The sequence below is a fragment of the Nannospalax galili genome, unplaced genomic scaffold, assembly GCF_000622305.1.
Source record: "Nannospalax galili isolate Female #2095 unplaced genomic scaffold, S.galili_v1.0 scaffold999, whole genome shotgun sequence".
Taxonomy (NCBI): domain Eukaryota; kingdom Metazoa; phylum Chordata; class Mammalia; order Rodentia; family Spalacidae; genus Nannospalax; species Nannospalax galili.
Genome location: NW_008344824.1, coordinates 228804 through 241379, shown reverse-complemented (window position 1 = coordinate 241379; position 12576 = coordinate 228804). Strand labels below are relative to the sequence as shown.

The 12576-nt window shown below is 42.6% G+C and overlaps 1 protein-coding gene across 3 annotated transcripts in view; it reads right to left on the bottom strand.

The window, feature by feature from the left end:
* Slc12a6 (solute carrier family 12 member 6) overlaps positions 1–9927 on the bottom strand; it is a 118669-nt gene extending 108742 nt beyond the window's left edge. For 2 of the 3 annotated variants that reach the window (XM_008841144.2, XM_017800132.2), the window contains exon 1: positions 9147–9927. In XM_008841144.2, coding sequence (XP_008839366.1) covers positions 9147–9417 — 271 coding nt within the window. In that variant the 5' untranslated portion in view covers positions 9418–9927. The remainder of the gene's footprint in view (positions 1–9146) is intronic. The other variant, XM_017800131.2, reaches the window with a different exon arrangement.
* Between the last annotated feature and the right edge of the window lie 2649 nt (positions 9928–12576).

Genomic DNA, 12576 nt, shown 5'->3' with positions numbered 1-12576 from the left:
TGGTTCCCATGACACCCACATTATGGCTAACAACTGTCTGTACCTCCAGTTCCAGGGGATCCAGCACCCTCTTCTGGTCTCAGTGGACAAAGCATGCATGGATGCACTTACATGTACACAAAACACTCAAACACAAAAAATAAAAAACAAAAATAAACAGGAGCTGGAGAGATGGCTCAGCAGTTAAGAGCATTAGCTGCTCTTGCAGAGGACCCAGACTCAATTCCCAGCACCTATATGGAAGCTGGCAACTGTCCATAACTCCAGTGCTAGGGAAATCTAATAGAATCCGACACCCTCTTCTGACCTTCATGGGCATTGCATGAAACAAGTACACTTACATACATGCAGGCAATACACTCATATACATAAAATAAAAAAGTAATGGGCTGGAGAGATGGCTCAGCGGTTAAGAGCACTGACTGCTCTTACAGTGGACCCGGGTTCGATTCCCAGCACCCACACGGAGGCTACGAACCATCCTTAACTCCAGTTCCAGGGGAATCCGAAGCCTTCTTCTGACCCCTGAGGCATTGCATGACATGGGTGCACTCACATACATGCTGGGACTATAGAGACCATAAATATAATAAATAAATAAATAAATAAAAATAAACAGATAAATAAAATTTAAAAAATAAAAACAAATCTCTAGGTAGCTCCAGTATACACCAGATGAAGTATCTTTGCTCTAGCGTATGTCTTTCATTTTCCGTTTCTCATAGTATTTTTAAATTTTTGTTGTCTCTTTTTTGAGTCTGGAAACTTTTCAACTCACTGAGTAACAAGTATGTGGGTGTCACATATTACACTACAGGTATAAAAACTGTAGCCTTATCCTCATGAACTTACAGCCTGGTTGGAAAAGACAGTATGTAGATCAAAACAACAAAGTAAAGTGATATAGGTACTATAGTAATAGTCTGGCTAAGGGATGTAAGGATACAAAAACCTCATCTATTGTAGTGGAACACAGGGTTGAATCAGAAAAGGTTTCAGAGAAAGAGTGACTCCTTGAAGACATCACCTTCCTATTTTTTTTTCATCTCTAGCACATCTCAGTAAAACCTTGGTAACATTTAGTCTGTAAGTTGGTATATTTAGGCCTCCTGACCAAAGTAGCTTTTATTTTTACTCTACAGAACCCCACTCCTAAGTCTGCACACCATTTCATATTAACATGAGACATTTCCCGCCTCTGAAACTCTATTTCAACATTCAACCCTGGGACCAGTCATTAATCTTTCTGCATCTCTCACTATATTTTACCTCATCAGGTCCTCCCATCTCTTAGTGTCTCCAGTTTGTCTTAGTTTATCATTTTTCTTTGCAATATTCATGCATATTTCTATTGTGCTTAGACAACATTATAATTTATATAAAAATTTGTTTGCTTTCTCTATTAGGAAACTTTCCTTAGAATAGATAATGGATTATTTTCTCTCAGTCCTACACAGGGCCTATCCCATAAGTACTCAATAAATATCTGAAGGAATAGAGTAATTGTTCTACTGATTTTCACCACTGCAAGATGAACTCCCAAGGCAGATACCATATCTTACTGGCATATTTCCTATAATTTGTTCTAGTGTCTTGTACAATCAGAGTCTCATGGAATATTTGTTAACTTATAAGACAGTAAATTGTATTAGGATCTTCATAAGACTTCTAGACGTATGTTCCTTGATCTTTATTAACAGAAAGTAAACTAAAAGGTTATTAATATTAAAACATGTTAATCACAGCAGACGTATAATAATTTAAGAAAGAGCACTGCAAAAGAAGTTAAAAGGACCGAGGCTTGGCTATAGCTCAGTGATAGAGCACTGATTGGCATCTAAAGTACCCTGGGTTTTATCATCCAACATGATATTTAAAAAGCAAAACAAGGGGATAGAGAGATGACTCAGAGGTTAAAGGTGCATTCTACTTTTTCAGAGGACTTGATTTTGATTCCCAGCACCCATAGTGGGCAGTTTACAACCAACTGTAACTCCAGCTCTCAGAGATCTATCACCTCTTCCAGCATTACCAGTACTGCACTCCCAAGCACAAACCCACACTCACAAACACATACACATATACCTTAAAAAAAAATTTTAAGCCAGGAGTAGTGGTGAACGCCTTTAATCCCAGCACTTGGGAGGCAGAGGCAGGTGGATCTTTGTGAGTTTGAGGCCAGCCTGGTCTACATAGTGAGTTCCAGGACATCTGGGGCTATAAGGAGACCCTGTCTCAAAAAAGACAAAAAAAAATTTTAACGAAACAAAATAAAGAGAAGCAAACTAAGAGTCTTTACTTTGCTACTAACTGTTATCTTCAAATAATATTTAGAAATCTGTTTTCTCATTCATTAAAATAGGATTTGAGACTCGAGAGGTAGCTCAGTGGTAGAGCATTTGCCTAGTTACTATGCATAAGGCCTAGGTTCCTTAAAAAATGCTCAACATCCTTAGTTATTAGAGAAATGCAGATAAAAACCACTTTAAGATTCCATCTTACCCCAGTCAGACTGGCTAAGATCAAGAGAATAATGCCAAATGCTGGTGAGGATGTAGAGAAAGGGGAATGCACATTCACTGCTGGTGGGAATGCAAACTCATGCAACCACTATGAAAAGCAGTGTGGAGAACTCTCAAAAAACTAAAAATGAATCTACTACATTATCTGGTTAGATCACTCCTTGGCATATATTTAAAGGAATCATCCTACTATAGAGATAGCTATACATCCATGTTTGTTGCTGCTCTTTTTACAATAGCTAAGAAACGGAAACAACCTAAATGTTCCTCAACTGATGAATGGGTAATGAAAATGTGATACTTTTACACAATGTAGTTCTACTCAGCAATAAGAAAAGATGAAATTATGAAATTTGTAGGTAAATGGATAGAGCTAGAGAGTGTTATACTAAGTGAAATATACTAAGTGAAGTGATATATGTTCTACATTGTTTATAGAGCTTTGCACCAATCCCTTATACGTGAGTATATATCCTGATGTAACAGGAGGAGACAGGGAAATGGAAACACGGAGGGAAAGGGAAAGAAAGAGCCCCAGAAGAGGGGAGTAGTAGGGAACAGATGTTAGTTACCAGGGAGGTGGTGGGGAAAGTGGGAGTGTTCAGGAGGGGAGGAGGGGAGGACATGCAGGGGACCATGGGGAGACGGGGAAGAGAGCTCAGGAGGTACGGCATGGTGGGAGGCAGGTGTTATTGCAAGGGAGGATGGGGAAAATGGGAGCATTTGGACTGGGGAGGGAGAAGGAAGGTTGGATGGTGGGGCTGTGGGGAGAATGAATGAAGCTTGGGTGGTGTGAGAAGCCAGAGGGAAATGTGCTGGCCTGGGAACCCCCTGAGAAATACACAGTGCATGTGTATACATGGGGGCTGTATGGCAAGGAGCACAGTGCCAGACAGGAGAGACCTCCCTTCCAGTGGCTGGTCAGAGTAATCCAAAAAACTCCCAAAATAATATAGGTTATTGCCAGAGTCCTTGGTTATCTCCCAGAACTTGAAAGTAAGACCCTACTGCTAAAGACAGGACATACTTCAGACACAGAACATGGAACAATGGAGCTGGAGTTGACCTGAAAGCCTTCTCCCTGAAGTCTAGCTCTCATAGTTCTAGAGGATACTATTCAAGCTACTAAGGGAGAAAACTCAATCAATGGTCCAACCCAGCTTGAAAGCCTAATAACCACAATGACTGGCACAGCAAACTACCTCTGTTGGTACAGCAGTGGCACTGTTATCTAGGGAATTATCAACAGCTATATAATTGGACTTAAGCCCTCTAAATGGGCGGGAACTCATGAGTGGCACTGTAAATATAGCCAAATGTACATGGCTGGAGAGGTCACAGATCCGAGGGAAAATCCTATCTCTGTCATATCTCTAGACAAATGAAATTTCTTATTGCATGCTAAATATGGATCCTTATATTTAAAGACATGTGTACTGTACACCACTCATCAAAGAAGTTTTTTTTGCAACAGATGGAGGTTATTACAGTTCCACAACTGGTCGGTCACACACAGAGAATATATGTCTGAGAGATGCCCAGTCCTAGGTAGTCCTAGAGTTTCCTACAGTGGAAACTCTACATCTAAGTCTCATGGAACATAGTGAAACGGGGTGGAGAGAATACTAGGTCATCTTTCATCTCTCACTAGTGAAACTTCATTATACAACAGAGTGTGATGAACACAGAAGGCCACAACTGGCTAAGTTTTAGAGAATAAGAGACTACAGAGTATGTATCCCTGGATAATACTCCTATATTAAACCTCACCCACCCACTGCTCAGAGACCACTGAGGAGGAGGGGGAGGAAAGATTGTGAGAGTCAGGGTTGGTACATGAACATAAGGAAACAGACGCTTTCAGGCCACTAGAAGCTTGCTCTTGTGAACTTGTGGCAATGGTGGCATGATCCATGTGAACCCAATCAGACAAGAGCCCAGTGTGGAGTGAGGGAAATAGGTGGCAGGCCAGCCCTAGCTTGAGAACTGTTGGCAATTGATTACCAATGGGTAAAAGAGACCAGATCTTCTTTAAGATCTCTAGATAGGCTGACTATACTCCATTGGATGAACTTGCACCGAAGGCCATCTGGGTACAAATGCTTGACTAGACAGGGCTTAACATATATGACAGAATGCATGATGTTCAGTGGAGGGGGAGGCATAGAGGACATAGATGAGGGAGGGGGTGTAAATCTGATTAAGAACTATTGTATGAAATGCACAAAAACTCAATAAAAATATTTTTTAAAATAAAATTAAAAATACCTAGGCTCTATCTTTGTACCACAAAAACTAAACAAATAAATAAAACAAGGATTGGCCAGAATTAGATTATATGCTATCAGTTCTAACTTGATGTATCTCTTAAAAACAAACCAAAACAAAAAACCAGGACTAAAAAGTTGGCTCAGGGGTTAAAAGCCCTTCTAGACCACCTGAATTCAATTCCCGGCACCCATGTCAGGCACCTCACAACTGCCTGTCACCCAAACTCTATGGGACCTGACACTTTCTTCTGGCCTCCACAGGCACCCACACAAATGTAGCACATACACACAGACATACACACAAATAAAACAAATCTTAAAAATCTCAAATATCAAAACACTTTTACAAAAATGCATTGTAAACAATTTATACTTTCTCAATTATTTAAGTAAAGGAAAATTTCACTCTCACCCTGTTTTCATAAGTTAATTACAGAAGAGATCTCCCAACGGTTTCTTGTGTATCATTAAGGCATTCTTTTTGTACAAGCTAACACAGCAACTCAGACAGTCCTATAAACTCTAATGGAAACTTGCCAGAACAAGAGCAAAGTACAAACACTTTCACCAACTACTCAGAAGGCCAAGAGTAGGAAAAAATTAAAACAAAGAAGTATTTAAATTTTCATGTGTGACCACTTGTTTGTAAGTAGAAGGCTTATGATAAGAAAAGGAACATTAGGTGGGAAGTTCCTTTACAGCAAGAAATATGGGATACATGGGAATTGTGGGGAAAGGAGAATTAAACCAACATCATACCCACAAAAAGATGTAGACAAGAAATCCACAGAATTTTAAATAGCAAAGTAGCAAAAATAATTACTATGAGCTTAAAGATACAGTCAATTGTAGAAAAAGTCATTTTCTTATACTAAATTTGGGAGCCAAAGACAAAAGTATGTTACCATTAGATCTTTCTCTTGACAATGACATGTATTTTTTTACATTCAGAAAGAACATAAAAGAAAAAAAGTCATTGGGAAACTACAAAGTTAGATTATAATAATAGGGGAAAATGGTATCTAATGGCAGGACTGTTCGTGTCCCTCTCATTTGGGTACCAGAGAGTAATCAAACTTAAAGAAAAAATGTGTTATAAAAACCTGTACCCAGCTAGGCCTGGTGGCACAGCACTTGGGAGGCAGAGGCAGGCAGATCTCTGTGAGCTAGGCAGGCAGATCTCTGTGAGCTCAAGGCCAGCCTGGTCTACATAGTGAGTTCTAAGCCAGCTGGGACTACAAGGAGACCCAGTCTCAAAAAAGACAAAAAATAAAACAAAGCAAAAAAGCAACAAAAAACCCTGAACCCACTTAAACAGCATAGATTTCACCTAGCCATGTCCCCAGTTTGGTGTAAGGCTATTCTACTCTGGATTGTAAAGAATGCTTAAAGGTCAGATAACAACGGACTAGACAAGGATCCTATTCTGCATTACTTATTACTGAAATAAGTCCACTGATTAGAAGAGAGAAAATACAATTCTACAACATGTAAATGCCAAGTCTAACAATTTTCGACAATAAATTATCTAATGACAATTACAATACTAAAAATTTAACATTGGTATAGTTTTAACTGCCATGTTTACAAGTTAAATACAGTGTGATGGATAAAAAATGTAATTAAGTTATTTGGGGGGCTGGAGAGATGGCTCAGCGGTTAAGAACACTGTTCTTGCAGAGCATCCGGGTTCAAATCCCAGCACCCACATGGCAGCGAACAACTGTCCGTTAACTCTGGTTCCAGGGGATCGGACAGCCTCTTCTGTCCTCCACGGGCATTGCACAACACAGGTGCACTTACCTACACGCAGGCAATACATGCATACACATAAAATATTTTTTTTAAGTTATTTGGTATGGGCTAGGGGAGTTCAGCTGCTAGAGTGTCTGCCTAGCATGCACAAAGCCTAGACTTCCATCCCCAGAATTGCATAAAACTGGGTGTGTGTGGTTGAGCAGGCCTGTAATCCTAGCACTTGGGAGGTGGAGGCAGAAAGATAGGACTTCAAGCTCATCCTTGATTACAGAGCAAGTTCGAGGTCAGCCTGGCCTACATGGGAGCCTGCCTCAAAAAGTATTTTAAGGCCTGCTTCACAAGATGGAGCCCATAACTGGCACTATTATCAAGGCCATGAACCTGTGGCTAGACAGGTCACAGGCTGTAGGGAAGAACCTACTATTACTCTACTAAATGGATGTAGTATTAACTAGACTAATGACTTGTAGTTATACCCATAGATTAGTGCATCTCTCAATTCTCCAGAGAAGTTTCTTGCAGCAGATGGTGATTTATACAAAGATCCACAACTGATCAACGTGCAGACAATTAGAAATTACAGAATGTTCAGCCGTACATGGGACAGCATATAGCATACCCTCTCCTCCCAAGGCTCAGGGAACATAGCAGAAGAAGGGGTGTAAAGAAGGTAGATAATTCAAGGAAACTGTTTTCTGGACACAATGGGGCAGCTGTACATATGAACCCACAGTGCTTATGACAGCACACACATGGCCTGTATAAGCTCAAGTCAGACAAAAATCTCAGTATAGAAAGGCAAGCACAAAGTCCCACCTCTGGTTGAGGAACTACTGGCAAATGACAACTGCTGGGAGACGGAAAGTCAGTTTTCATTAAGGGTGTGATGCTGGTTAGGTTGACTATACTCCAGGAAATAGACTTACAGTCAAGACTATTTACGGAACACAAATTAGACCTTGACAGACCTTAAGGAAAAATAATAGCAGCCACGAAGTGAGGGGGGTTAGGAAGGAGGGGATGGATCTGAGAAGAGATGGGGGAGGGGTTCTGAATATGAACAAAATACGCTGTATGAAAGTCTCAAAGAATGAGTACAAATATTTTTTAAATATCTTAAGTATAAGAAATGTAAAAAAATATGATTTTGCAAAAGGAGAAATGATTTTTTTCTATTCTGTATTAGAATTTTAACACAGTGTACATAACACAGTGAAAGGTTAAGTCCATGAATTAACAAACAATGCCTCCATAAAAGAGTGACTAGTTAAGGATGAGAGAATTCTAGAACAATAAGCTTTATCAAGTTTGTATTGTCATAAGACATTAAAAACAAACAAAATTAAGGAACTAAAATTATTCTGGTTTCCGGAACCCTTTAAGTTAGGAGGAACAATATTTCCTGAGACGGGAAAATGGTAGGTCACCCTTGTCTTCACAAGTCAGTGGTGGAGGTTATGGTTTGCAACCTTGGGTAGAATACTATTTTTAAGTGTCTTAAGGGAAAGATTTCCTTATGGGAAGATTGTATTACATTGATCAGAATACAGAAGAAAACTAAATAGCAGCTCTCCAACTTTCTTGAGTCGGCAAAAATATTACCATCTCCTTTTATCTTCTCTATCTTTTTCATCGCCCTTTCCCACTAAATCAAATGAAAATGTTCAAGCCCTCAGACACAAACCAGCTTAGGGAGCTCAAGGTCTACAGTGGTCAGTATGAGCCAGAAATGGTTTCTGTACCTCCTGACTACAAAAACTCCACACAAATCACAAAACATTTAATCTAAAGCTCAGTGGTGAAATGATGTGGGAATCAGGCCCTAAAAGCCTCTTCAGAAGCTCCTTGTTCAACAGAAAAGCATCGACTTGAGTGAGCTTAGTTATCTAACCTCTCTCTATAAAAGTCTGTGGAAGAAACTCACTAAGATGAAATTAGTAACTACTCCTGGAAACCTGACTTACATGCAGACTGTAAGAGTCACAGCCCCAAAGCAGGCTAGAAAGCACATATCCAACCCTTTAAAATTTAGTTCAGGATTCTCTATTCTGAAAGCTATTAAATTCTTTTTGCTATTTGCTTTCGCCCAAAATAACTACTTTCGGGAGCTGGAGAGACGGCTCAGTGGTTAAAAGCAGTGACTATTCTTGCAGAAGACGGGGGATTTGAATCCCAGCACCCACATGGCAGCTATCAATGTCCATAACTCCAGTTCCAAGGGATCCGACGCCGTTTTCTATCCTCTGGGGGCACTGCATGACACAGGTGCACTTACATACATTCAGGGATAACACTCATACACATTAAAATAAAAATTAATAATTAAAAAAACTACTTTTGTTCTAAGGAGATAAAAATGAAGAAATAAGTATGTGTATTTCCTTGCCTTCTTGCCATACACCTTCCCATAAGTCAAATTACTGCTGCAGTGACCTACTGCTTTACCCATCATTCCAAAGGTTCCCACGCAAAACAGAAAAGGGGGGGGGGGCTTAATTCTTAGTGATTATTGTAAAATGGGGAACATCCTTCAGTAGATGGTCATCCTGAATGAATAATAGTCACTAAAGCATCTTGTCATCTGGGTTCTACTTACCCTCAGTGACATCCTGGGGGTTAGAAGTCCGGTCACTGGCAGGATCCAGGGCAACAGTTGCCAGCGAAGTAGTGGCCCCAGACATTTCACTCATTGGCTCACTCCTGCTAGTTTCTGGCACACTTTCCCGGGAGCTAAATCTTACTCGGGAACTGGATCGAGAGCTGAGATCTGGGCTGGTGTCTGACAAACCTGGAATGTCATCAATCTTTGTTGGTGTCACCATGAACCGAACTGAAGACATCTTGGCAGTGGCTTCTGGAGGATGCATTTTTCTTTTCCCTTCTGACAAAAGAGGAAAAAGCTCACAAAAGTCTTCCTCCTACGCCAGCTACTTTTGATTGTAAAAATAGAAAACTTAAAAAAAAAAACCCTCAATTACCTTGATTTACATCCCACAAAGTCCCAATTAAGAATGCTTCTACTCAGAATTCAAGCCAACTGTTTTAGAAAGCACACCAATAACTGGAATTTTTTTTTTTTTGAGAAACAGAAAAACATGAGAACAAAACGATGCTAATCTTGTGCAACTTGGTTCCTTCACAAGGAAGAGCTACCTAGCTGTCTCCCCTGGTCCAGGGCTGAGGGCTCTGTGCCATGATCTCACAGCAGCAGGTGAAGCCTTCCTCTGCTCAACCCCCAGGATCCTGCCGAGGTAGTTAGTTCTTTATCTGTTGAGTGTCCCACAGTTCTAGCTGAGCAAGGTACATGCAGGCCCACCCTTATCGGGCGAATATAGCGTGTATCAAATTGCGAAAAGGTGTGCACTGGCCACCTGTTGTGTATCAGGTGAACACCCCACAGGTCTGGCTGGGTGGAGGTGTGTGCAAGGCCACCCGATGTTTTTGAGGTCGATAATCCACTTGGGTCTGGTGGAAGAGGTGCGCATGCATAACGGGAAAAATAGCCCACACTACAGGATGGAGGAATGAGAGCAGCGAGGATGCAGGGGCCGAGCGGATTCCTGCCTGCCCGAGGTCTGCGGGGAAGACGCGCCCGCTCTGGTCCAGGCAGAGGTCCCGGGGTCCTGGAGAAGGCGGCTAGCGGGACAGGATACCGCGGACAGCAGGTCGGGGTTGAGGCAGGTCGTCGCGAATCCCTGGAGCCCAGGACCCCTAGCTGTTTGTCCCGCGAGTGACGGGACACGCTTCCTCCCCGGCCCCGGGCCCCGCGCGGGCAGCCTCTGGCCGTGTTTCCTCGGGTCTCAGCAGAGGAGACAGCCTCGCAGACTGGTCCAGACTGGGCAGGAGGTGGCAGGTGCGGGATCCGGCGCCAGCTGATGCGGGTGCGCGCGCAGCTGTTGTTTACTAGCGGGTAACTGTTTCCGAGCCACAGCGCGCAAAGGCGCCCCCTCCCCGCGAGACGCCGGAGGCCGTTACGTGACCTCGCCGCCCCCCGCCCCGGGCGCGGCGGGCTCTGCCCGCGCCGCCGCAGCCCTCCCCTTCCCGCCCGGCTCGTTCCTCATTCGAGGTTAACAGTCCTGAGAAGCAGGGGAGCAACTGGAGGGCGACGCCGTCCAACGGGCGCCGGGAGCCCCGCCCCTCTGCAGCGCTGAGACCGGCGCAGTGCGCCTGCGCCACCCGGCGACTCACGAAAGGCATGATGGGGGTTGCAGTCCCCGAGGCCTGAGCGGTGCCCTGAAGGGCGCTTTTCCTCTAGGTCACCTGTTCCCCAAATGCAGCTCAGAGGCAGAGCTCGCCGGTTACCCCAGGACCTCAAGCAAGAGTCATCACTAATTCGAGCGAGCGTCTCTGGAAACCTTCCTAACTGGCACTCAAACCTCCCAATACTGTATCTACCTACCTAGATGTGACCCTCACTATAATTTCACGTCTTTTGTATAACACGTATCGTCAAATTCAGTGTACTTTTAAAAAACTCCTTGTTCCCGCCCTTTTAAAAGTCGCCATTCCTACCCTCTAGTGAAGTTTATACTTCCATGAAAGAAAACGTCTTTATAGACATGGAAATGACATTGAGATATTTGCTCTATTCCATTCCCAGGGTTTGTCCTACATTTTACTGCCATTAAAATGTTCTCTGGTGTTCATTGCATAAAGGTTTAGTAAATTTCTTGTTTGAAAATTTCCTGTAAGTCTGAACAAAATGAAATGCAGAAACTAGCCTCGGTTTTGCCCAGATCCTTATCCTTCCTAAGTACAAAATGGTTAATGCAGCATCTTTAATAGATCAGAGCTGTCTAATACCTGGGTCTGGAAATTCCCTTTGACCAAATGGCAATTTCCAGTCTAGTTAAATAGCTTAGAAATGAAATTCCCATTTAAAATGTAAAACCGGATTTAGCTCTGTAACAGAGCACTCACTTAGCAAGTCTGAAGCCCTGGATTCTTTCTTCAACCGTGGGGATAGGGACAGTGTTCAAAACCTTAATAATTTTTCTTAAAACTTAAAAAATTTACATCCTGTGTGGGTGTGTGGTGGTCAGTGGACACCTTGGGGATGGGGAGGGCCTGTACTCTCCTTTTACCATGTGGGTCACAGGGACTGAACTCGGGTCAGCAGGCTTGGTAGTGAGTGCCTTTACTGGTTTTGCCATCTCCCTAGCCAGAAAACCTTTTTTCTTGGGGGAGGGGGGGCAAGACAAGGTCCCACGTAGTCCAAGAAACAAAAAATGCTCCGGGTACGAGAGGATGACATTAAACTTCTGACCTTCTGCCTCCACCTCCCTAGTGCTGGGATTACAGGTGTCTTGCCACCATACCTTGTTTTTACAGGGTGCTAGAAATGAAATCCATGGCTTTGTGCATGTTACACAAGCACTCTACCATCTGTGCTACATTGCGTTTGGTTTTCTAACACAAAGGCTAGCTACATAGCCCAGGCTGTCCTAGAACTCACAGGGATCCTGCTGCCTCAGTCTTTGTGCCCGGATTAGAGCCGCCATGCACTATAAATTCTTTGTTTTTTGGGGTTTTTTTTTGAGGCAGGGTCTCCCTTAGCCACTGATGGGACTTGCTATGTAGATCAGGCTTGCCTCCATAGAGCTGGGAATAAAGGCCTGTGCCACACCTGGCCAGTTTGGATTCTTTATATAGCTTCTGGCTCTGATTCAAACTTAGTTTTATTTGAAGAAGTAAGAAATCCATCTCCCAAGGGCTCAACTTTCTCAGGCAGGCTTTAAAAAGACACGCTGAGATTTCTACACACAATTTTTGCTCGCTATCATGTAGCAGTCTATTGGCATTTACTTATGTATACTGCCTAATTCCCTCTAGCGACTTTTCTTCCTGTCTCCAGGCACAAAACACTAATCAAGTTCTATAAAGGCAAGTCTCAGATATTAACATTCAGGGGATCTTTTTAAGTCCTTGGTGGATTCATACCAGTTTGCTTTTCTCTTCCATACTGATTAGAACAATTTCGAAGTTAAAGTTTATTTCAGTCTGCCAAGCTGGTGGCACAGAATGCC